Genomic DNA, 27,255 nt, shown 5'->3' with positions numbered 1-27,255 from the left:
TTAAATAATTACAGTGATTAATATTATTGAAATTCTTTATTTAACCATTATTTTACTGCTTTGTTCTTTGTGTTATTCGAAAAGCAAAACCACACATAAACACTGTATGATGTCAGCAGCTATTTAGGACAGCTTTGCCCAAACTTGGATATGACAACTTAAAATGTATCAGTTTTTGATAAATCCAGACTCTTATAGAGCATTCTCTTGAAATAAGTATCAAACTATATAGCTTTTAGAATGTAAAAGTTTCCTCATATCTCTGTACAGTGCAATGGGAGAAATGATTAATAAAAACCACTATATGTATATTTGGCCAGCAGTTTTTAAATGTGCATAGAAAAAATATCATGACATACTATTTTTACTATTTTCCATATCACACCACACCTACCATGCATAACAAATACAGTGTACTTTACATTTCTCGTTGCAAAATCTAAGCTAACGTTACTTTCTATTTTGATGCTAGTGTCTGTAGTCGCCCCCGCTGACCCAGCCTAATTTATGCAAACAACATAGTGAACCACATGAGTGTTTTAAACCAATAAAACCAAATCTATGATGCCAGGTAGACAATGGCAGATGGGATGACCAAAGACAGATTCATGGACATGACAATATCAGGCAAGTGTTCAAACATGTAAACAAGCAGGAGCTGGTGTTTTATAAAGCTGTATTTTACTGTAGGCTACATGACACCTACATCTGCTTGCCATGACAACTGACAAAACCCTACACAAATGCTTATAAATGCTTATTGCAATGGGCATTACATTTGCCAATTTTAATCAGAGTTAATTAAAATAGCCTTTATGACATGTCTATTGGAATAAGTATAAACATTTACGCAGGGTTATGTCAGTTGTCTTGACAAGCTCACACAGGTGTCATGTAGCCTTTTGAACAGTAAAGTGTTATCAAACTGCTGTCACAAAGGTTTTGCACAGCAACATATAAAGCATTCAGAGCCTATCAAAAAGGGCATTATTAATTTTGATAGAAAGTGGGGAAGGCTTGAGCAGATGTGCCCCCTTCCACCATCCCAATTTTCCACCGCGAGAAGTCCTTATAAGCGTAATGGTATGGGCCTTTTCCGAGGTCTTGCCTGCTCACCATGGACATCAGAAAGGTGATAATTGGCAGTGCTATGCAATTGGCAGATGGAGGTAAGGATGAAAGATGCTTTGATATTCCTTTAAGGTTGCTTGATGGTAAATTCTTGGATAGATTCTTGGGCAGAGGAGATATTTGATATGCATATATAATACAGATTTCACAAATAGTAGCTGGGTAGTTTCCATATAACATTTATAGAGGAAAAGTTCACTGTGTAATTATGTAGATCCACCTATATTCCTGAAATTTCAAATGCAGCTTCAACATAAGCTTCTCAATCACACCACTTGCCCTTATCCAGATTTCAACTTGGCTAAAGTTTACAGATAGCTTACCTGCTGCTCATTTGCCACAGAACTCTGCTTCAACAGCTTAATTACTGTTTACATCCACACAAGCGTTCTCACAAACCCCTATCACACGATCCTATCTGTAGGAGTGACAGTGAAGGAGACTGTAATTCCACTAAAGCACAAAAACAAGGTGACAGCCCCTGCTCCCTGCTAACTACCACCCTGCTATCTATCTGTGTTTATCTTGTCTGAAGTGGTAACTGCAAGAATGTCATAACATTCTGAAGACTGTGCTGTGGTTCCATGTATCTGTTAAAGAGGAATAAGGCCTGCTAAGAGAATTATACAGCAATTTTAACAAAATATTATTCCTGATTTGCTCTTTCTGACAAATCACTTTCCAGAATCAGTCATTGAGTATAAATGAGTATAGGTTACATACATGATTTGAGCAGATACCAGATCCTTCAAACTGTCAAGCTGACTCCACACAATTATATATTTTCTGTTTGTTTGCTGAGTGATGTGAGGAGAGGAAGGAGAATCCCGTCCATCCAGAACAAGCAAGACGAACCAAGCTCTCTTGGACTCCCAGCCACTGATAATATATATATATATATATATATATATATATATATATATATATATATATAGTGGCAGATTGCAATGCAAGTCTAGAGAATATCATTTATTTAGAAATAAATCATTTTTTGGACTGACTCGTGCAGACAGACTGTTCTCCAACATCTAAAACTGGTCCTAGTGAACCACCTTGCTGAAGAATTTAGTTTCAACACAACTAGCTCTAATATTCAGCTAGGTGTATTGAATGCTCCTGAAGATATAGACTAATAATAATAATAATAATAATAATAATAATAATAATAAAACTTTATTTATGTAGCCCTTTCGCAACCTCAAGAAAACTAGCACTGATATGTCTTCATCTCAATATGGGAAAGCATATCATTTTATCTTTGTCGTTGTTACCAAGATTGAAACTCAAGGATATGTCCACCAAACAATGTGGGAGTCCAAGCTGAACTAAGGATATAAATTCTTTGTGTAAGAATTCCTTCCTTCTGCAGGGTGATGCAATGATTGACAGCTGAAAATAACTATAACCAAAAAGCTTCTAAAAGTATTTCTAAAAGTATTTGCTTGTCTGCCTTCACACACATATGAACTTGAGTGTGATCCCATTCTTAATGTCAAATCTTGACATTTAATTCTAGTACCCATTACCTCTCTTAGGTCATTTAGTATCACTACTATATTGTAAGAATGCAATATGTCAGAAGAATGCTAAAGACAATGATTTCAGCTTTTATTTCTTTCTTTACATTCTCAGTAGCTCAGAAGTTTATGTACACATTGTTAGTATTTGGTAGCATTACATTTAAATTGTTTAACTTGGGACACATGGGTAGCCCACAAGCTTCTCACAATAAGTGGCTGGAATTTTGGCCCATTCCCCCTGACAGAACTGGTGGAATCGCGTCAAACATTTTTCAGTTCTGCCCATAAATTTTGAGATTGAGGTCAAGGCTTTGTGATGGCCACTTCTTTATCTTTACATTGCTGTCCTTAAGCCATGTTGCTACAATTCTAGAACTATGCTTGCAGCCATTGTCCATTTGAAACACATCATTTTTCTTCTTTATAACACCATCTACTTTGTGAAGTGTACCTGTCCATCCTGCAGGAAAGCACCCCTACAACATGATGCTGCCACCACCATGCTTCACAGCTATTAGTGTTCTTTGGCTTGCAAGCCTCCCCCTTTTTCCTCCATACACAATGTTGGTCATTATGGCCAAACAGTTCCATTTCTCCAAAAAGTAAGATCTTTGTCCCCATGTGCAGTTGCAAACTGTAACCTGGCTTTTTAATGACAGTTTTTTAGCAGTGGTTTCTTCCTTGCTGAGTGGCCTTTCACGTCATGTCGATATAGGACATATCATACTGTTGACATAGATACTTTTGTACCTGTTCCCTCCAGCATCTTCACAAGGTCGTTTGTTTTGTATTTTTCAAACCAAAGTTTTCTTTTGATTTTCCCATGAGGTCAAGCAAATAGGCAAGTAGTCCTTGAACGTAGACCTTAAAATACTGCCACAGGTACAGCTCTGCTTAACTCAAATGATGTCAATTAGCCTGTCAGAAGCTTCTAAAGAATGGTATCATTTTCTGGAATTTTCCAAGCTATTTAAACTTTGTTTATGTAAACTTCTGAACCACTGGATAATTGATATAATGAATGATAAGTGAAATAATCTGTTGGTAACCATTTGATGGAAAATTGCTTGTGTCATGTACAAAGAAGATTTCCTAAACAAGTTGCTAAAACTACAGATTGTTGACATGGAATATGTGGAGGGAAAACATTTTAATGACTTCAACAAGCGTATGTAACCTTATGACTTCAACTGTTTACGTCAGTAATTACTTGCTTATGTAGTTGTCATGTAAGCTTTACTGCCACAGTAGGGTGTTACTGCAACATCTTTGACTCAACTATTCCCTTAAAGGAAAAGACAGAGTTCAGGAAGGACACAATAAAAGAAGCTTCACATTTCCATCCTGCCTGCAGCCACCTTCTATTACACGTGAAGTATGTCCAGCTTTAGAGACAAAGTCAAGTGCCTCTGGTTACACGAGCGGGCCGTGTAAAGGTAAAGTGATAGCGCTCCGCTAGTTTGAGAAGTCTGAAGGCAGATCGATCAGCGTGTCTGGCGACCCATGGGAAGATCATATGACTGGCCTTATAGTATAGCACAGTGTACAGAGACTCTTTGTACACAGCTGCATGCACAATTCAGTCAAGGATTAAGACACTGGGAAACACAATGAGGCTATCACGATTCTGCTTCACAGACAAGGTCCTTCTTGCTTTGTTTAAGGCTCACAAACTATACATGGTGTAGTCCAAATCGTCATTACCGAACAAAGATTCTTACCCTGTTGATTGTCTGAGACGACTTGTATCAGGGTTCAGTGCAAGCAGCTAAAGCATCAGTGCAATGCAATTTCTTATTTGAATCTTAGTGTATTACTCACAGTGGTCATCGTGATAAAAAAATACATAACTACTATAAAAGAAATGAAAGGAAAAACCCTCGTTTTCTCATAAGTTTACTTTTTCTGCGATGTGATGCTTGCAACTGCAGTTCCACAATTCCCAAGACCACTTTAAGATACAAAGTTGGATAACACCTTTTTCAGACTTCTGGATTATGTGGTTTATACTGTCATTTATTCCTCTGTAATGAAAACGTCATGTTGCTTTCACATGCCAATGATTTCTGCTCTCATTGGCTTTCTCTGTAGAATGGACAAGATAAGGGGTGTAGTCACAGTAGTGTGAGAGCTCAATAATGGCGTGTTACTACACAGCAATGTTTAATGCAGAAACCAGTCAACTGCTTTGAAAGCAGCTTTGTTTCTCCATTTTGCCACTGTGAAAATTATGCTAATTGCCACTTGCCTGGTTATGGGTTTTTTTAAATGGTATGTTAGCATCAAACAAATAATGCTTAATGTTTGCATTTTATAATGGCTGAATAAACAGGCAGATAGTTCAGCTAGCTTGATAGGTCAGTTATGTTTACTGGGTTAGCTTTTGTTTGGTTGTTAGCTTTCTCTATAAGCTTCTTTGATCTTGTGTGGGATGCAGTTTAGTTTCAGCTGCGTGTGTGGGACAACTCACATCAGCCTTGTGACTGATGAGAATACTACTTAGGTATGTGTGATCCAATTTGCCCATTTTTATACTAAAAGGAAATTTTGGCAAAATCTATTGTCCATTTGGTGGGCACTGAGAAGGTATTCACATGACTCAAACCCCTAAAATCCGAGGTATATTACACACTAAGACTTATTCAGTAAGTACACATACTTCAATGCAAACTAGTTGAGCTATTCTTAGGTTCTAGAGTTGTATAATAAAACGTTGGGCCTGCCAGTGGGTCCAAGCCATTTAAGGGGCTAATTAATGAGGAAAGAATATGGTCTAATTAAGCCACAGAAAGCCAGTTAACATCAGTGTAAAAGTTTGCTGAGTCAGTCAACAACACAAAGGTTTAATGTTTACAATTTGACATCACTGTTTTACACCGCTCTGTTCATCAGAGACATTCTCTGAGAAGATTTACTGAAAGAGGCACTAATTACCAACAGTGTACTGACATTTTGTGCCTACATGGCTTGCCAATTAAGTGAGCTATCAGACACAACATATGACTAGCAAAATATAAATAGCTAATTTACTTTTTGTACAAAAGCCCACAGAGATAGGAGAAAATAAGTGTTAAATCTTCTTTGTTTCGGGTTTATACTTTGACTCTTTAGATTAAAATAATGACAACTTATATATATATATATATATATATCTTTCTGAGAAAGTAATTGTTTACAATTGTTTTGATTTTCTCAGATTTTCAATTTAAGGTAATCAAATAACTATTTTTAACAATTTGGTTTGAAAAACATGTTCAATGTTTCCTGGAGAAATGAGTTCTGTGTTGAGTGCACTTGGAAAAAAGACATTGTAAAATCTCTGTTTAATTTCACTGAGTGCACTCAGGCAGCACATAAAAGAATACCTGTTAATAAAAGAATATTTCTGCCATGTGCACACAGAAGCCACAGCGTTGCAACTACAATATAAAAAGTAGCTTTAGTAAAGCAGGGATTACACAGTCTAAGATTTCCAATATGTGGAATTAACAATCATTTACAAAATAAAAGTGTCAAATCATTATTTAGGCAAAACCTGCTCTTTGGTAGTGTTGCAAAATACATCTGAAGTATTAGGAAGCAGCTGTTTAAAGCACTGCTTTTCTAAAAATGTTTCAGTAGTTTCTGATTTCCTTCAACAGATTAAGAATAATGCGGCATGGACGGTGTTCACAAGTGTTTCTTTGTTGTTTTTTTTTTGTTTAAACACATGTCAGAAAAACTCTCCCTTCTTCTGACCATAAATGATGGCATCCATATTAGTGTAAAAAATAAAACAGCTTTTTGGCGGCATTGAGACAGCAGCACATATTCCATCCATTGTATCACACAGCAGGATAGGAATTCCATGGGCTCTGATCACGGACTGTAACGGAGTTAAAAAATGTGGAACTACAGTGTAAAAGCTCTGCTTGTCATGTGTCACCTTTCACAAGGTAACCAATCAAAAAAGAGCACGAGTAAAACTGAACTGTAGAGTGATCACTAGGCTGTAAGGCTGTCACTCACATACGTGCTTTAAAAACATTTTAAAAACTCAAAGATAAATATTATTTTACTAAGATGTACAATCTGCTATATTATTACCCAAAGTGGTTTAAAAAATTAGATGAGTATTCTTCACCATGGTAGCTGGGTTAGTAGTTTATTTCGGAAGTTCGATGCTGTGGTTCTTTGCATGTTGTTGTTCAAGACACATGCTAATGTGGCTAATGTAAACATTGGCTGAAAGCACACGGAGCCCACAAAATCTACTTTCTGCCTTAAGATATAATTCTCAGGCATTAAATAACAGACAGTCAGTATTTATGACCAATCTTGGCAAATCAGAGTAGGTGCAGGTGAAGTCTGACTAAAAATCTAATGTACACAATTTGCCTTGGTGGAAAACTAAAGAAGCACTCCAAACCCAAACCAGACATGTCGTACATTGTAAAGTAAAAAGTGGCTTGTCAATTCAACCTAAAAAATTACAAATTACTACAAAAAATGAATCATTTTATTCAACCTAAATAAATGCTCTGAATGAACGATTCTTTCAATCAATGTAATTTTTTTTTAAATTAAAACTAATTCAGCTGCTTGTTACTGCATGAAGTAATTTTTTAGGTTGATCCAATGAGCCATTTTTTACAGTGCGGTTTAGTTTCACAAAACCATCCCTTCAAATTGTCTGCAGGACAGACTTGCAGTAGCCCTTGAGTTTTCATTTTGCTGTGTTCCAGAGACGTTTGCGTTTGCTACAAGGAGCTCTCGCCAAGTTGCCTTGGTGACAGTAATTTGGCATGCAGAGGGATGGTCTGCTGGGAAAGATTTGCCCCTTTCTCTCTCTTTCTCTCACACACACACACGTTTAGATCAATCTGCTACAGTTATTTCTGCTCTTTGTAACTGGCTCGATTAGTCAGTCAGTCATGTTTTGAGGATGACTCCAAAATAAACTCGAGACTTACAGCTTTGTTGTTTTTCCAATCAACTCTAATTGATTCATCCCTTATCAAAATGTGCATGTCAATGTTTATTTTTGTTCAGTGGGCATTTTTGAAAGGTGCTATTATAATGAGTCAAATATAGGGCACTGCGCTTTGGCTAAAAGAAGACTCTCTGAAAGACTGGGAACTTAAAAGGACTAAATTAAGCTAAATAAAGTATGATAGTAATTTAGACGATAGAAGAGAAAGATACAGAAGATACAGTCTTCACATAAGGATGTAACAATTCCGATACAGTAATGAAAAACTGAAAACTAATGTTCAAAATATGGAAATCTAAGACCAAGTGCCAATACACAATATACAATCTCTTCTAGGGGTCTCTTATTTAATGTTGTGGCAGTGATCTGAGTGTATCCTATGTATTTTTGCATTGCTAATAGCTCAGTTGCACTGACTTTTGTATCTGACTCAAATAAATCAATGTAGTATATAATTAGAGCCCTGGGGAATCAAACCATTTATCCTAAAATATCAAAAATCTAATAGAAACTTGACCCCACAATGAAAAATCATTATGCAACTGTAACAGTACAGCACAAACGTTCAAGGAATCTAAGAAAATTTAGACTTAAAATACTATTTATCTGGTCAGTACCTGTTTATTTCTTCATAAAAACGTACATTACAAGAAATACAAATACTATTAATAAAATAAGTAGTACCTCATGTGGCAAATCAATACTTAACAATATGATAGAATTTGAGAAAATTATGAGATGGTTGGGCTTTGAGGAGAAATCTGGAACCAAACTTTGTTCTTCAAACTAGCTCATAACATCTCAGCAATATTTTTGAAAAATAAAATAAAATAAATAAATAAAGCCAATAAACTTGCTACTTTTTATTGCATTTATGTTTACTCTCATTTGTTGTAATATCACAGCATAATTTTACAAGCAAATACACACTTATTTTCAAGATAAATTGCTTTCAATTATGTGCTGAGGTGCCTAAGACCTTTGCACAGTACATGGTTACTCCACTACTTTCCCTGCAGTTGCTCCTCTCTACAAAGCCTGGCTCATGAGTAAATAAATAAATAAATAAGTTGCAAAGATCTACAAGCAAAACAGCAAAGTACACATGTATTTATGAAGACTCACCTTCTAAAATAATACCAAAAAAGTGTCAAATGTGCCAAAAGTGATACTACAGACAAATCACTTTTGGTTCTTTGAAGAACCTTCTAGACACGTCTATGTTCAAGTCTGTAAAAAGAAGAGTAAAAGTGATTCTCTACGATCTGATCTACCATTAAATTACAGTCATTAGAACATGGGGTACTTCAGAATGCAGCATTTCTCAGTCAGTCATTTAACTTGAGCTTAAAGTTAAGCCCTGTCCATTAAGAGAAAAATACTGGTCTTTCTGTTGGCTTTTGGTCTGGCTCGTTTAAAAGGCAGTCTACACTGAAACGTATAGATCAAATTAATACGTTTGACTGAAATCGGAAAAATAAATGGAAAAAATATACTTTGGCTGTTTTTTTGTTTTTTTTTTGATGTGTGGATCCTCTGGGATGTTGCAATGGTCCGTTTGCTTCCTGACAATCAAGAAAAGCACAGCATTTCAATCATTTCCCGCACATCTTTCACTCCAATAACTACTATAGACTGTCTGCAGTAACAACACTATGGGCTGAATGCATAGTTATATGTAAAAACATTAAAGTATATAGCATTACAACCATGATTCCATATATGCACAGTGTGGACAGGGGGGTGAGTGAATATTACATTTTGAAACCTTAACAATGTTCACATAATACAAAAACTTGTTTTAAACAAACAAGTAAAGCAAAGTTTTCCATGATAGGGGCCCTTTAAATTATCCAGTTCACAGAGCCATCCTGCTTTGCAAAATAACCCCCCTGAATTTCTAATCTTACAGGCTTTATTACTACCATCCCTGCTTCCACTCTCAACACAAAAACAATACTTTCCACGAATCTAAATCCAGCTCCAAGCGCTCAATAATTATAGGTAGCTGTCAGCAGTGACCGGTTCAGATCACCTTTTCTGATGATGAAGGTGATGAGAAAGGTGAAGGAAACACTTATTTACAAGCCTAGTCATCAGCAGAGTGTTCAGGAGCAGCCCGCCTGACACACAACCATTGCTTTCACCCGCATAGCCTTCCTTGATGGTTAGAAAGATGACAAGAAACCTGCAATCCATCACCCGCCGTCTCAGACTAATGAGTCCTCATCTTCACAAGCCTGGCAGTACCAATGCGCTCAAAAAATAACAATTCCCTCAGCAGGTGTGGTGGACGCTGCCTTTAAATCATCCGGAGATGTGCACTTTGAAATGCCTCTTCTTACAATTTGTTTATTTTAATCCCACTTTATTTGCACAGTACAACACAGATTATTTAGAGATGCTCAAATTATTAACAAACAACTTGGTGACACCCATTCTCAGATACATCAGGGTTACACTACAGTTTAGAATGAAATTAAGGGGAGGGTTAGAGCAAGTGTTCAGTTTAGAGTGAGAGAAATTTTAAGATGAATTTAGAGAGATAAGTAGTTGAAAGGCAAGTTCATTATTTGTGATGCACCAAATTGAAACCTTTTAGCCGAAGTGTCAAAAACGCTTAATCTGAATGGAACGAAAAAGAGAAATGTGATTAAACTCTGTACCTTTCGTTCTTGTAACTTCAAACGTGTGTCTGTAACTAATATTATTAATAGTGTTTTACTTATTTTATTTTAAACTGATTTTCCAAAAATTTTTAAATATTTGTGCATTTTGAAATTGATGCCAACAACACGTTCCCAAAAAGTTGGGACGGGGGCAACAAAAGGCTGGTAAAGTTGTGTAATGCTAAAAACAACTGGTGGTTAATTGGAAACAGGTCAATAACGTGACTGGGTATAAATACAGGATCCCAGAGAGGCTGAGTCTTTCAAAAGTAAAGATAAGGAGGGGTTCACGACCGTGTAAAAGCTGCACGATCAAATATTGCAATTTGCAACAAATCAAGAAAAATGCAATGTAATAGCGGACAACTTTTGCTTTTTGTCATCTACTGTAAATGTCATTAAAAGATTCTGATAATCTTGAGAAATCTCTGCAAGGCCAAAAAACAGTATGTGCTAGCCATGGTTTTTGGGCCCTCAGGCAGCACTACATTAAAAACAGACATGATTCTGTAGAGGAAATCACTGCATGGGCTCAGCCCAACACTTCTGAAAACACAGTTCATCACTGCATCCACAAACAGAAGTTAAAGCTCTAAAAAAAGAAATCATATATAAACAGGTTCCAGAAACACTGCCACCTTCTCTGGGCCCAAACTCATTTAAAATGGACTGAGGGGAAGTGGAAAAGTGTCCTGTGGTCCAATGAATCAACGTTTGGATATTTTTGGAATGGACACTGTGTCTTCCAGGCTAAACACCACTCAGCTTGTTATCAGTGCACAGTTCAAAAGCCAGTATTCATGATGGTACATACAATATATACTTGTTTTGGCAACATATGCTGTCATCCAGACTGCATCTTTTTCAGGGAAGGCCTTACTTATTTCAACAAGACAGTGTCACACCACATTTTGCATGTATTACAACAGCATCTACACTGCTCAAAAAAATAAAGGGAACACTCAAATAACACATCCTAGATCTGAATGAATGAAATATTCTCATTGAATACTTTGTTCTGTACAAAGTTGAATGTGCTGACAACAAAGTCACACAAAAATCATCAATGGAAATCAAATTTATTAACCAATGGAGGCCTGGATTTGGAGTCACACACAAAATTAAAGTGGAAAAACACACGACAGGCTGATCCAACTTTGATGTAATGTCCTTAAAACAAGTCAAATTGAGGCTCAGTATTGTGTGTGGCCTCCACGTGCCTGTATGACCTCCCTACAACGCCTGGGCATGCTCCTGATGAGGTGGCGGATGGTCTCCTGAGGGATCTCCTCCCAGACCTGGACTAAAGCATCCGCCAACTCCTGGACAGTCTGTGGTGCAACGTGGCTTTGGTGGATGGAGCGAGACATGATGTCTCAGATGTGCTCAATCGGATTCAGGTGTGGGGAACGGCCGGGCCAGTCCACAGCTTCAATGCCTTCATCTTGCAGGAACTGCTGACACACTCCAGCCACATGAGGTCTAGCATTGTCCTGCATTAGGAGGAACCCAGGGCCAACTGCACCAGCATATGGTCTCACAAGGGGTCTGAGGATCTCATCTCGGTACCTAATGGCAGTCAGGCTACCTCTGGCGAGCACATGGATGGCTGTGCGGCCCTCCAAAGAAATGCCACCCCACACCATTACTGACCCACTGCCAAACCGGTCATACTGAAGGATGTTGCAGGCAGCAGATTGCTCTCCATGGCGTCTCCAGACTCTGTCATGTCTGTCACATGTGCTCAGTGTGAACCTGCTTTCATCTGTGAAGAGCACAGGGCGCCAGTGGCGAATTTGCCAATCCTGGTGTTCTCTGGCAAATGCCAAGCGTCCTGCACGGTGTTGGGCTGTGAGCACAACCCCCATCTGTGGATGTCGGGCCCTCATACCATCCTCATGGAGTCAGTTTCTAACCGTTTGTGCAGACACATGCACATTTGTGGCCTGCTGGAGGTCATTTTGCAGGGCTCTGGCAGTGCTCCGCCTGTTCCTCCATGCACAAAGGCGGAGGTAGTGGTCCTGCTGTTGGGTTGTTGCCCTCCTACGGCCTCCTCCACGTCTCCTGGTGTACTGGCCTGTCTCCTGGTAGCGCCTCCAGCCTCTGGACACTACGCTGACAGACACAGCAAACCTTCTTGCCACAGCTCGCATTGATGTGCCATCCTGGATGAGCTGCACTACCTGAGCCACTTGTGTGGGTTGTAGAGTCCGTCTCATGCTACCACGAGTGTGAAAGCACCACCAACATTCAAAAGTGACCAAAACATCAGCCAGAAAGCAGAAAGGTACTGAGAAGTGGTCTGTGGTCCCCACCTGCAGAACCACTCCTTTATTGAGTGTGTCTTGCTAATCGCCAATAATTTCCACTTTGTCTGTTCCATTTACACAACAGCTGTGAAATTGATTGTCAATCAGTGTTGCTTCCTAAGTGGACAGTTTGATTTCACAGAAGTTTGATTTACTTGGAGTTATACTGTGTTGTTTAAGTGTTCCCTTTATTTTTTGAGCAGTGTATATTAAAAGAGTATGGGTGCTAAACTAGCCTGTCTGCAGCCCAGATCTGTCAACCACTGATAACATTTGCCGCATGATGAAACGAAAAATACGACAAAGGAGACCCCGAACTGTGGAACAGCTGAAATCCCGTATCAAACAAGAATGGGAAAACATTTCACTATTAAAACTACAGCAGTTGGTCTCCTCAGTTCCCAAACTCTTACAAAACACAAGTGTTGTTAAAAGAAGAGATGATGAAACACAGCGGTAAACATTCCCTCATCATAACTTTTTTGGAATGTGTTGCTGGCATCAAATTCTAAATGGGTATACATTTTTCAAAAAAACAACTACATTTCTCAGTTTCAACATCTAATATGTTTTCTTTGTAGTATTTTCCTTCAAATATATGGTTTACATGATTTACACATCATTGCAACCTATTTTTATTTACATTCTGCACAGCGTCCCAACCTTTTTGGAAATGGGGTTGTATTTTATTTAGCAAGGTGTTTAAGTTTAAATTAGTCCTCTAGTTCCCTGTCAATTCTCTTTCCCAACAGGCAACTAATAACCCTAGGGCATTATCTAGGTTATTACATTACTTTAAAATCATAAATACAGTGGCAAATTAATTCAAATATAAAAGAACTTTGGTTTTGGTTTTCATGTTCTGAATTTTGGTTTTGGTTTCAATTTAATCTATTTCAAATCATTCACATAAATTGTTACCTTTATTTCTAGTTTGCAGCTCTATTTCTCTAATTCTGTTGAAAGTGTGGATTCTCCACTTTCAATCACGGCTGTAGAATGCAATTTCCTCTGTTCTCCACAGAACTTTTATTACAGGCTACAGATCTGACCGTACTCATTTAAAATAAAGATGCCCTGATCAGGCAATTGTGAGCCAATAATGATGAAATCTGATATTTCTAATGTACATCTCTGCCGATGCCAAAGCCATTTCCATCTTCCTGGAGTAGCATTACAGAAAAATATTACATTTATAGAGTTACAAATGCAGAAATATAAATAAAATCCAGACATTTCAGCACAGCAGCCCAGAGTCTCCTCAACATTCTGCTCTTCTGGAGTACAATACATATAACATCAAATATCGATTTGAAATACTGGTAGTTTAAACATCTGTCCCATGCTGCTATGCGCAATGACCTGACAATACTGATATGATTCTGATATCATGCATCACAACATAAAAAGTCACAGTTATGTCTAGAAATAACAAGTGTGGTGTAATTTTAATTTTAAAACATGAAAAAGTGTGAATTCTAAAAGAGTGGATTCATTAAAATAAAAACAATCGCAAACTTCAAAATGCTAATACTGAATGTAAGTCAAACGTAACTATCAATTAACCATCTAATAACTATCTAATAACTAATTAACTATCTAATTAACAATATAATCTATTAACTAATTAACTATGCAATTAGATACAAGTAATTACGCAATGCAAATTTAAAGCACAGTGAAGTGACGATAAAAACTTCCACCAACAAAGTATAATTACATTCAGAAGGGAATTGGGGCATCAGCAGTTAGACAACAATCTAAGTCTTCAGCCCTCAAATCTCATATATATACATATAGAACATCAAATGAACATGGAATCTGACCAGGGGCACCCATACGATTGTATTTAAGAGAGCTTGTAGACTCTTAAAGTTTAACACAGACCGAGGACCAGGGTCCTAAAACAGCGTTAGCCAGACATCTGCAATAGCACTTGTCAGCCAGTGGGTGGCAGTGTGGGTACATGGCAATTCCATGCACTTTTCCCTCTCTCTAGTAAGCATATCAAGACTGCACGCTTGCAGGGGCAGTTGTCTTTCCCCATTGCATTCGGAGGCATTTTCCCCCTTTTTTTATTGCTTTCCATTTATATAAGTGGGTCAGTTGCACATCAGAGAGCTTCCCACTCCAAATCTATTTTTCTGCCCCTCCCACTTGAGAGAGAGGGGGAAATGTAATCGTAGTCCGTTATGTTTACATGTCACAGGGGTCAGGTTGTGCTCCGTCTGTGCAAGAGAGCGCCCGGAAACACTGCAGCACTCTCCGCACTGCAGATAACGCACACGCACATATATTTCTCCCTAGTTCTTTTTTTTTTTTTCACTTGAGCGAAACTAACGGGGGCCACTTCTGGTGGGGTTTTCAATTTCACCAAGGTTACTCTGAAAATTGGTCCGAGCGTTGCTCATTCAGAATAAATAACGCAGCATTGGCTGATGTAGCGGGGGCAAAGCGAGACAGTTATTTGCTTAGAAAGCCTCATAACATATACCACCCATTTGCAGACAGGAAATACAAACCTTATTACTTGTGCTTCTATATGCAGATAGCTAGGATAGATATTCAGATTCCTCTAATAAGGACACAAGATGGTGATTGTTTGGCCTGCATCATGTGTATCATAAAGTTTGTCACTAAATATGTAATGTTTTAACATCACTTCATACTTTGTAATGAAAGTATCATTACAAAACAATCTCTGTAAACTCGGATTGTGTTTAGCTTTTCATGCAACAACTCTTAAAATTGTTACATCTTAATAGTGAAATGCTCTTCAGAACCAGTATGTGTTGTAGCAGACATTACAAATAGCTTGTTAACAGTTATTATAATCAATTTGATTTGTTGATTTATCATTGTTTATGGCTGCCTTTGGAATAAAAGCAAGAGCAAGCCCATCATCATTATGTCCTGGAACATAATGTGCGTCTGAAAGAGTTAAATGCTCTGGCTCTGTGAGACACCGTTGGCAAAGCACTGTACACACCAATAACCGCACTAGTCTTTACTACCAAGAAAACATCCTGAAGAGACGGCAAAACTAACAAAGAAAATATTCTCAAATTTCTGTTTCAGACTTTGATTGTCCACGTTTAAGGTAGATCATGCTAAAAATGTGAACGGACCTAACTGTGAGCTTCATGCTAATATCACATAGGAAATCCCATTGACAGGCTAACGGAGATTAGCATTATGCTTGCTGGAGACATTTGATGGAAAGATGCTATTTAAAATGAATTAAAAATGGTTTGTGGATTTAACATTGCCATATTTAAGGTGAGCATGGATGGCAGGTAGGCTCGTGTTTTTATGACTACATTTTATGGGTCCTGCCATAATGTGAATTTGTTGATCATTAAAGGAGATCTTAAGTAAGAAAAACACAGCACTGGTACCAGCAAAATCTGTGCTATCAGTAATGTTAGCACTAGAGGATGCTTTGGGCAGACAACATTGGACAGTGCTCACTGAAGAACTATTGATAAATCAATGAACAGCAAACCAACAAAAGTAACAGCAAAGCTGATGGTTTCAGTTCCCCTGAAAACAAGATAACGGTAGAACTGAGAGGGGGCTATAGTCACAGAAGAGTTGGAACACTGTCTCACTAAACGTCAGCGATCGAAACTATGGGTACATCGATACGCAGCAAAATCTTTCTTTAGGGTCAAATTTGAGGCTACAAACTACAAAAAATATCGTTTGACAGCCTTAGTAATTCTCCAAGTATAAACATAATTACTAGTTAAGTAATGAATTATGTTACATTCTGTATTGACAGGTTTAAGTCTCTTTGAGTCTCTTTTTTAAGGTTTAACATCTCTCTGTCTTGATGTCAAGAAATGACAAAAATGACAAAAAGTCTTAAGGGCCAGGTGTGTTATATTAGCTGAAATAACAAATGCAGCAGGTGATACACATCTATGTTATATTTAGGTATGTAGGTACTTATATTAAAATAATCTTTTGTATTTTTGCCACGAGTCAGAAGTGGAGATTCAAACAATGCACGACGCTAATCAAATGTAGATGTAATTACATTTCCTACCAATTACCTAATTAAATTATTATGTAATGTAAATCAAATGTACAGCCAAAATATATTACCTCTAGAAGTCTGAGGCTTAATTCAAACATGGAATCCGTCTGAATGTAAATGTAATCCATTACATTTATGTAAGATATTTTGTAATTATGCAATTAACTTCTAAATGGAAAAATAACAGAATTCTAAGGGTAACCTTACCGATCTGAGAGTTTCTTGGCAAAGCCGAAGTCTGTGAGGCGGATGTGTCCTTCACCGTCCAGCAGAATGTTCTCAGGTTTCAGGTCCCTGTAGACGATCTCTTTGGAGTGCAGGTACTCAATTGCACACACTATTTCTGCGGAGTAGAAGATGCCTGTGCTGTTGCTGAAGCGGCCACGGCTGCGCAGGTAGCTGAACAGCTCACCGCCTGGTACGTAGTCCATCAGCATGTACAGGAAGCGCTCGTCATGGTGAGTCCAAAACCTGCAGACAGCCCTTTCTTTAGGTGTCTTATGCCAGGACACATTAAATTAATATAACTTGTGATTAATGTTTGCTAATATATGCAACAAAGGGTAACACATTAAAGCAAAAACTAACAAAGTATTTGAGCAAGTTGTTGGACCACCATGAGCCAACAAAACCACATCAATGTGGCTTGGCACAGATTTTATAAGTCTCTGTTTAAGGGACTGAAACATGATGTACTCGCATTTAACGTGAGCATGTGTACTAAGGATCAATTTCCAAACTAGAACAAACAGGAAATTGTCCCCCAGATGTTCAACTGGGTTGAGATCTAGTAACCGCCATACATTATGATTCACATCATTTTCATACTCATCAAACCATTCAGTGACCTCTTGTACTATATGGACTTGTACTCTCTGGAGTGATGGAGCACCATCCAATAGCTTTTGGAAGGGCTGGACTGCTGTTTGTGGTCCAGAACTTATCATCTGACATCAGCATCTTCACTAATGCTGTTGAGGTTGAACACAATCAACTCCTCACATCAATGTTCCAACATCTAGTGTAAACATCCATCATCTTCTCAGAGTAGAGGCCATTACTGCAGCAAAACGGGTTACTTACTATGACCTTATTGTAGTGTTGCACACTTTGTCAAACCAATCATTTGTTATGTTCATAAAGTAACCTTAAATGGAAATATGATGTTTGACTGAACTCATAAAGACCTACAAAAACTAGGTTTGGCTAGATGTGCATTAGGATCAGCTTCGGTTGTATATTAAGACAGAAACAGTGGCTGATTTCAAGGAGTGGATTGGTTGATAACTGGCTGCAAGCCTAGTTATTAACGTGTCAACTGAAGCTGAAGCAATTACCAATATTAAATCAAGCTGTTTGGCTAGTGGGTGTCCTTTTCCGCTCCTTTTCCCCACAGACTGGCCAATTTACTTAATGATGGTACAAGGGGTTGATCCATAACCCAAATAGAGGAGACTGTTTGCCCTTACCTGTGGGCAGTCAGTAGGCAAGCTCATAAAAACCTTTAATATAGTTAAGATTACAGGCAAAAACCTGAAGACCTACAAGACAAATATAATATGTGGTGCAAGATATTTCCTGCTGTTTTCTCTGTCTGACTGAAACCCAAATAAGAAAACACAGTGGGATGGGAGGTTGCCAGTTCAGGAAGGAACCCACTCACAGCGTGATGAGGAAGGGATGGTTCACCTCCGTTAGAACTTCCTTCTCATTATGAACGTGCTGCTCCTGCTTTAATCGGATCACATCTGGAATCTTCATCGCTTTCAGGGCAAAGAAACCCCTCGTCTTCTTGTCCTTCACCAGAAAAACTCTGCCAAATGTTCCTGTACCTGTTAAAAAGGGGCAGGAGGTCAAGACATGAGATGTGCCATTAGTCTAATAACCCATGTGCCCTATTAATCTTACCCAACATCTTGCAGATGACACATTCAGAGAGTTTTGCTCATTAGAATCTGCACCCAGAGTACTTCAATTGCAGGCATGTTCATGTTGACCATAAATCAGCATAAGGAATTGGAGCTTTCTGTGTGCTAAAGTGTATTCTATCACTACATAAAAGAACGATGTAATTATTGCTGAAAGCCCTGTGATGTTTTGAGTTTAATATTGATTTGTTTCATCAGACTAACAATTAACGGTAGCTGAAGTGTGTGGCATATTCCTGCACTTTTCGGCTCTGTTAGATCACGTTTTTCACAAAACAACAAACAAAAAGTGCGGAAAATTAAGGATCGTTCAATGTGCTATAGCATCCCTACCGGGCATAAAATTGTCCATCCACATTATCTTATTCCCAGCATAAAATCCATAGCTTATCACTAATAGACCTTTTTTCTGGTCAGAGAGAAATAACTAAATTCTCATGCTCTGTCTCTTAAACACTAAAGAGGCCCAGACTTACCGACTGCCATGGTTACAATCCAAAAGGCTCAACCATTAGCTAAGTCTCAAATCCACTGCCAGATCAAATGTTTCAGACACAAGCAGCAGCTTAAACCACACAGAAACCCGAACGAATAATAGATTCTGTAATGGCAGCACTCAACAGGCTGTTGATGAATCCGAAATGGCTCACTCTTTGTCAGAAAGTGTACTACACGGGGTGTAAAAGCCATTAGCCCTTGCCCTAAAAGTGTGCTATATGTCAAAGAGGGAATCACTGCAGAGCTAGCGCCTGTCTTTGGTTTCAATTATCGGCCAGATGTCACTGCAACAAGAGTGTTTAGGCTGAACAACATGCATCCGTTCTCTTGCTTCTTTCTTGATGTCACACAATGACACAGAGAATTTTTTTCTTTTTCCAGCTTGTTTTTGTGCGACCAAAACTTCATGTCATATAAGTCGGATACATATGAAGGATAACCGGGTTAACAATGAATAAATGCTAGTGTCATCTTTTATTCTATCATTTTAAACTTCTTTTTTAATTTGATGAGAAAAGCAAGTGGTGGTAGAGGAGATTAAACAAGATTAATGTTGCTGAAAACACAAATGTACATATACATATGTGTGTATACTGTTTTGTTGTAGACCACAAATTCATGTGAAGGAAGCACCACTGCAAAATCTCGTGATACCTGCCACATGTCCTCAGCTTTCTGCTGTCTCTGTAAGAGGTAAGAGAATACATTTCACTTCTAGCGCAATTTGAAAAAGTTTGATGTTGACTGATACGCAATAAGACTGAATATGAACCCTTGTTGAAGCGTTATCTGACCATTACAATAGCATGCCTATGGCTACACTAGCCAAAATGAACCACTTAACGAACAAACAATAGAAAGAAAGACAAATATTCTTACTGTTACGTGTCTTGGACAACAACTGATTATAACACAGCATCATTTCTTGCTTTTATTTTTCAGAGTCACACAGAGACAAATGAGATCTCAAGAAGTAAGCCAGCTGTTTGGCGTTCATGACTCATTGACAGCTTGAGTGTCAGTACTTAAAAAGTCCTTACAAATAATTTTCTTGTTTTCTTAGAAATCTCTGAAGTGCTTGGTGATTATCCTGTAGATACAGCAGGACGGCTCTGACAACATTTTACTACAGAAATATGATTTTCTAAGGGTTGAAAAATGTGTTGCATCTGTGTTCTGCTGAATTTTTGTTCAACTTTAAATGTTGTTTCAATATTTATTCAGGATTAAGAATCAACACTGGATTAGAACACTGATTCAGTTAAGGTAATGTTGACATCTTAATGTTCATTAAACATTGACTGCTATCTGGGCTCCCTTTTAAATCCTTTCTGGAATGATGAATAAAAGCAAATAGTACTAGATCAAGCAATGCTAATGCTGTTAACAACGAGCTCTACAAGCATCCATTCTATCCCTTTAAAACCTTTTTGGATTGATGAATGAAAGCCAATAGAGTTAGATGAAAAAAAAAATCGAGACGTGCTAGATGAGATCAAACGACGTCACTAACGACCAGCTTTACTGGCTTTCCTTCTCCTTTTAACTCCTTTTTGTTGCCAAATCAGTCACTCTTCAGCTATTACACCATGTCTGTAGAACTTGTGTATGCATGTATGACGAAAACAGAGAGACAGAGAGGGATAACAAGAGATATAGAGAGAGAGAGAGAGAGAGAGAGAGAGAGAGAGAGAGAGAGAGAGAGAGAGAGTGAGAGAGAGTGTGAGAGTGAGAGGGAGAGAGTATGAGGGAGCACAAGAAAAAGAAAGAGGAAAGGGTGAGAAAGAATGAGAGAGAGAAAGAGAGAGAGAGAGAGAGAGAGAGAGTGAGAGAGAGTATGAGGAAGCACAAGAAAAAGAAAGAGGAAAGGGTGAGAAAGAACGAGAGAGAGAGAGAGAGAGAGAGAGAGAGAGAGAGAGAGAGAGAGAGAGAGAGAGAGAGAGAGAGAGAGAGAGAGAGTGTGAGAGAGAGTATGAGGAAGCACAAGAAAAAGAAAGAGGAAAGGGTGAGAAAACGAGAGAGAGAGAGAGAGAGAGTGAGAGAGAGTGAGAGAGAGTATGAGGAAGCACAAGAAAAAGAAAGAGGAAAGGGTGAGAAAGAACGAGAGAGAGAGAGCGCGAGAGAGAGAGAGAGATGAGCACTACTCTGATCAGTGTATGGAGACTAGAACAAAGCCTCTAGCAGGTCCTGCAGAGGAGAACATGGGACCCTGCTGAGTAATAGATCTACCGCTACACACATGATCAATGGCGACAGGGAGGGCTCGTCTGCAGAGAGAGCAGGGCACCTTCAGTCTCTTCCTAAATTGCACACTGAGGTCTTTCTAAAGCTCAGATAAACCACACACATTTAGATTAACCTTCTACTAATAAACAGGAGCCATTCTGTATTAACATACAATCACTTGTGATTAAACATTGCTTATCATTCGAGTATTGCTCCACTTTGCTTTGGGTCAGCTGAACACTGTATGCAGTGCTGCAACTAGCGCTTATTTTCATTTTAGAACATCCTATGGAATATTAGTTTGAATATTAGAATAAGAAAGACATGTTTCTTTTCAGACATGATGCTTATATCCATAGCTCAAGTTCTGCGAGACTCAAATGCTGAAACTTCTAGACCAAAGCTCTGCTTGTGTCAGTAACCCAGAAACCTGTAGCTCATTAGTTAGTTACTCAGTTAGATATATATTAGTAAAGACATGATTTATGGATTTGTGGTGCAAATGTATTTAGCTAAATACAGGGGAGAACCTGCAGTTCCTTCTAGGCCTTCTAAGCTGATAGATTTTTAGTAACCAAAAAATACTGATAATGTATTAAAAACTGATTAAAAAATGTATTTTTCTTCATTTTTATTGAAAAGAATCAAAAAGGTTAAATTCTTCAAACACTGAGTTTAAGACTGGCTGATCTTGGAACTGTTTTCCTATGTGGTATCTAGTTAGAAACAGCTAAGCAAGCTTTCCTGCTGGTTACAACTACAAGAGCTAAAGAGAAGGTCTAATGTGTTAGATGAACTATTGACATAATTATTAAGTGACAGTGGAATCAATCAATTACATTTGGATGTCCAATGGGTGGGTCCAATTTAGTGAGAAAAAACACACTAGGCCTTTTGGAAGTCCAAGATCACTAACTGTGAATATGAGCGGCTGCCTAACCAGCGGACCTTCGGAAACAGAAACAGTGGTGCAGCTCTACACTAGGCCTCTCTACAAGGTATAACATAAGCTAATATGCCAGTCACAAGCGTCAAGTAAAACACTGAATGTCTTATAGAAGCTTCAAATATCCACATTTAATTTAGAACAGCCAAGAACATCCATGCTAATTACTGTTAGCTTAGTGCTAACAAACTACTAGAGAGTCCCACAGGGACGCTAGTAGAAAATAGCACTATTGTAGAAGTGTTTTATTTTTTCTTCATGTTCAAGTTCACCACTGGTAAAATGGTAAAATGACAGTTTGAAACTAACTAGTGTTAATCAAGAACTTAGTAAAGAATTTAAACACACACACACTTAACTACAAACTTGGAGATAAGCAATGCGATCTAGTTCAGGTATTTATACTAGAGATGGTTGATACTACGTTTTTCACTTTGCCACTTTCAAGCTGATACCACTTTTCTGTTCCAATCCTGATACCAATACTTCTTCTGAAACAACTACTAAACTTCTCAATACTCAAAGTGCTCAAACATTTGACTAAGTTCTATATATTAATAAAAACATTTCACTGGCTTGTAATAGAGAAATCCTCCCCATGTTTGTTGCTATTAAAAAAAAAGTTCTTCAAAGAACCTCATGCATTCAAAAAGTTGTTAACGGTTCTACACAGAATCATGGCTTTCGTTAAAGAACTCTTGAAGGATCATTTTTAAGGGTGTACAGTTAGAAATATACACATAGCCAACAACATGACTTGCACAAAACCTGTTTTTGTCTCACTCAGGTTCCAAACAAAGTAAAGGTTTCTGGATAAAGTATAAAGTATTCTGCTCTGCTGTATAATGAAACATGCTGCTAGTGCATGTCGATGATTATATGACAAAAATGTAGAAGTTCATGAACGTCTGTCTGGTTGAAATGCTCACTGTTATCACCAGCTCGTTGTTCTCAGACTGTGTGATTACTCATGTAATCTATTTCACTTTATGCTTCATGGTGCTACTACCAATTTTATACTATTTCAGGCTAGATTTGTAACAGAACTGGATCAGATTCTCTCCTTTTTTCCCCACCAATAACCAATACAGCATTTTCTGACGACACTGGGTCAACTGGACTGGTGCCATATCTAATTTAAACCATTTCCAATATTTTAAAAGACAACCTGCTCATCATACTAAGAAAAAGTCTAATGAACAAGGTTGAAGGCAAATATATCCAAAGCATGAGCAGACAGCTGTTTTATGTTAACAAAAACATTTGCAGGATCTTGAAAATGGTCTACACTTGAAAAATAACAGAGAAAAACATGACTTTAAAAAAAGTGCAAACAAAAATAAGCTCAAGGTTTGGAAGAGAGAACAAAGCTTTCTTCACTGTACATACTGTTTTCAAGTGTGAGGCAACCTTAAGGACTTCTCTTTTTTCTGCTGCATTCCAGACCTAACATTACATTACAGCTTAACATGAAAGAACAAGGAGGCCCTCTGAGTCATGACCATGACTTCAATACCTGAAGTGGAATACTGGCATTTCACACATTCACCTCACACAAGGAAACACTGTCTGTAACCCACTGTGTCGCCACGGTTACTTACCATAAAGAAGACTGAAAACAAAACACTTTACTGTCAGTCAGAAAGTGTGGTTAAAAAAACAGTTCAGCTCGATACCACCTAGTACACTGTATGGTTTATGAAGTGTACTTCCTTAGTTTTGCATTGGAGCTACAAGGGTAATATGGCTAACAAGTAATTATAACACCCCCCGCCCCCCACCCCCAACTGTGATCTGACATGTCGTATAATAGCAGGAGCTAACAAGATCATTTTACCAACTAATGTCAGCGGCCAGCTTCAAAATAAAAGTCTACAAAAGTAAATGTGTGGCAAATGATTTCATAAGTTAGTTTATAAAACAGTGCCATTTAAATTACAAATCAAAGCTAGCTGAAGTTTATCCTTCATACTTTCTTTTTCTCTTCAAAATGGCCTGCGGTTAGAGAACGTCAACAGCATGAGTCAGTGCCAACAGTTAAGAACAGGTGTGACCTACTATAGCAGTGTTCACATTTGTATTTGCTTTCAGCATTCAGCTGTAGTATGACGTGAGACTGTATGACTTTAGGAGGCCAGACAATTCCAAACACCTGGGCTGGAGGTCTGGGTGGCCTCTGCTTTGAGTTCAAAGGCTGGGCACAATATTTATGATGAAAAGAGATAAGATAGACAGGTAAAAATGAAGAACATGTTGTGGTGGGTGCTGAAAATGTCATCGGAGGAAAAATGTATGTTAGCCTGGAAGGAGGAGGGGCTTCAGACATGGTCCTACCTCCCAAATGATGCATTGCATTCTTACTCCATTACATATCCACACATCCAATGAAGTTGGGACGTTGTGTAAATCATAAATAAAAACAGAATATGATGATTTGCAAATCCTTTTCAACCTATATTCAATTGAACACACTACAAAGATGAGATATTTAATGTTCCAACTGATAAACTTTGTTTTTTGCAAATATTCACTCATTTTGAATTTGATGCCTGCAACACGTTCCAAAGAAGTTGGGACAGGGGCAACAAAAGACTGGGAAAGTTGAGGAATGCTCAAAACACACCTGTTTGGAACATTTCACAGGTGAACAGGTTAATTGGAAACAGGTGAGTGTCATGATTGGGTATAAAGGGAGCATCCCTGAAAGGCTCAGTCTAACCCATTGAAAATGTGTGGCGCATTATGAAGCGCAAGATACGACAACGGAGACCCCGGACTGTTGAGCAACTGAAGTTGTACATCAAGCAAGAATGGGAAAGAATTCCACCTACAAAGCTTCAGCAATTAGTGTCCTCAGTTCCCAAACGCTTATTGAGTGTTGTTAAAAGGAAAGGTGATGTAACACAGTGGTAAACATGCCCCTGTCCCATCTGAACATTAAATATCTCGTCTTTGTAGTGTATTCAGTTGAATATAGGTTGAAAAGGACTTGCAAATCATCGTATTCTGTTTTTATTTGTCTTACACTACGTCCCAACTTCATTGGAATCGGGGTTGTATATTTCTCTGTAATGTTAAGAAACTACTAGTAACTGAGCTGAACTATTTCTTTAAGGAGTGCATAATAGGATGACTAAAATATTTAAAAGTGTGAGTACATCATAACTCTAGCTGTGAGGCATTGCTAACTCATGCTTCCTTCAATGGAGGACATGTACTCACTTGGCAGACAGAGATCCAGTGCTCTGTCTAAGCTGCGGCTAGATTTCCTTTAGGTGTGGCTGTACAGACCACATGGAATATGTGAAGTGTTGTTTTTCAAGAAGACCATGGAGAAATCAATACAGTACATACTTCAACTTGCTCAATCTAGGACAGCAACAAAGATTCAATCAAGCAAAGTGGTTTTCCTTACATCTCGTGGTGGGCCTGAGAGTAGTTCAGCAGCAGATACAACAAAAGTCATCCAGTCTCACTTTTGTGAAGGAGAGCTGAAAGTGATGACGCAGATCTAAAGTTTGGAAATTAACTCAGAAAGTGCTGCTCTTTGTTCAGTGGTGAGCTAGTCAGATTGACACTCTTTGGCAAAGACTCTGTCTAGTCAGCTGTTCAGTTTTACCCGCAAACAAAATCTTCTTGTGATACAAGCTGACAGTTGAATTCTTAAACAAAACGTGTCAGCCAGCCAACCCAGCACACACACATTAAGAGTGGCAATATGGCCAAATACAAATAAAACAGTACTTTTATGGTACTGACTGTATTATTTTAATAGAAAACAGAGTATCAAAAATTGTCATTCAATGCCAATTTTCAATACCTAATTACTCATTCAGTATCAAAGAATCAACATACTTGTTCCAAAATCTAGACTGATGATTGGCTGTCTAAATTACATGCTGTAAGAATACCATTAGTATAAGACCTTCTCAATTTCTGTGCAGTGCTCTGTTGATTACTGAAGAATCAGAGTCAAATAAAGAGTCAGGGAATCCCTGTGGGCAATGCTATCAAAAATGTTTTGAAGTTAGCCAGGCTTCATGACGCATCAGAGCATTTTTGGGTTAGAACATATGCAGTCTCTAGTACACCCTGTGAAATATTTCTCTGTTTTCACATATGGGAAAATATCAGCATTTTGATTTTAAGCAAGTATAGAAACATTTTATGCAACAGAACAAAAAACAATAAAATGCTGACAATGTAATAATTTAAATTAAAATGAATAATTTATGTCTGCTGAAAAGTAAGTAAGTATACCTCTCACTTCAGTAACTGGTAACTGCTCACTTTGGCAGAAACAGCTTTATGTAGGCGTTTCCTATATCTGTCTACCCGGTTCTGACATCTACCATAAATTTTTATCCATTCCTCCATGCAGAATTCTTTCACATTCTCCTTAAGCCCTTACTGGTATGAAAGACAATTTATAGCTCATTTCATGACTGCATGTTGGCCAGGCCCTGAGGCAGCAAAGCAGCCCCAAACTATAACATTTCCATTCTCATGCTTTACAGTTGGTATAAGGTTCTTTTGATAGAATGCTTGGGTACTACTGGGTACTGCTTCAGGTGCTATTGCCAAACAACTCTATCTTGCACTTGTCTCTTCATTGCACATTGCTGCAGTCCAGGTTCTTGCCTTGATATTCATTAGAAAACTTTAGTCCCAATGTTCTTTTTAGACAACAAAGGCTTCATTCTGGAGCCCCTCCCATACAGGTCAAATTTGGTCTTTTTCTAACAGCAGACACACTTTTTCATGAACAGTTAATGTTTATTTTCACAGTACACAATATGCGTCTCAATATTTAGTTTTCCTAAGATTTAATGAGTTAAGATTATTATTATTATTATATTCTATAATGATTTACTATCTAATTAACTTATACATTTACAACTACAATAATTTTAATATGTGTTTTACAAACTGCAAAAATCAGCATACTGTGAAATCATTAATCAAAGTCATATTGCCCAACTCTAGTCATTTATAACTTGAAATCTGGACAGTT

At 38.0% G+C, this 27,255-nt stretch overlaps 1 protein-coding gene across 1 annotated transcript in view; it reads right to left on the bottom strand.

The window, feature by feature from the left end:
• The window catches only part of prkx (protein kinase X-linked), a 63,174-nt gene that overhangs the window by 19,963 nt on the left and 15,956 nt on the right, over window positions 1-27,255 (bottom strand). Inside the window, exons 2-3 of the mRNA XM_017699127.2 lie at window positions 18,307-18,475; window positions 16,851-17,114 (exon numbers count right to left, since the gene is read on the bottom strand). Coding sequence (XP_017554616.1) covers window positions 16,851-17,114; window positions 18,307-18,475 — 433 coding nt within the window. The remainder of the gene's footprint in view (window positions 1-16,850; window positions 17,115-18,306; window positions 18,476-27,255) is intronic.

Source organism: Pygocentrus nattereri, chromosome 12 (assembly GCF_015220715.1).
Source record: "Pygocentrus nattereri isolate fPygNat1 chromosome 12, fPygNat1.pri, whole genome shotgun sequence".
Classification (NCBI taxonomy): domain Eukaryota; kingdom Metazoa; phylum Chordata; class Actinopteri; order Characiformes; family Serrasalmidae; genus Pygocentrus; species Pygocentrus nattereri.
Note: the sequence above shows the minus strand (reverse complement) of the source record. Positions and strands in the feature narration are given on the sequence as shown.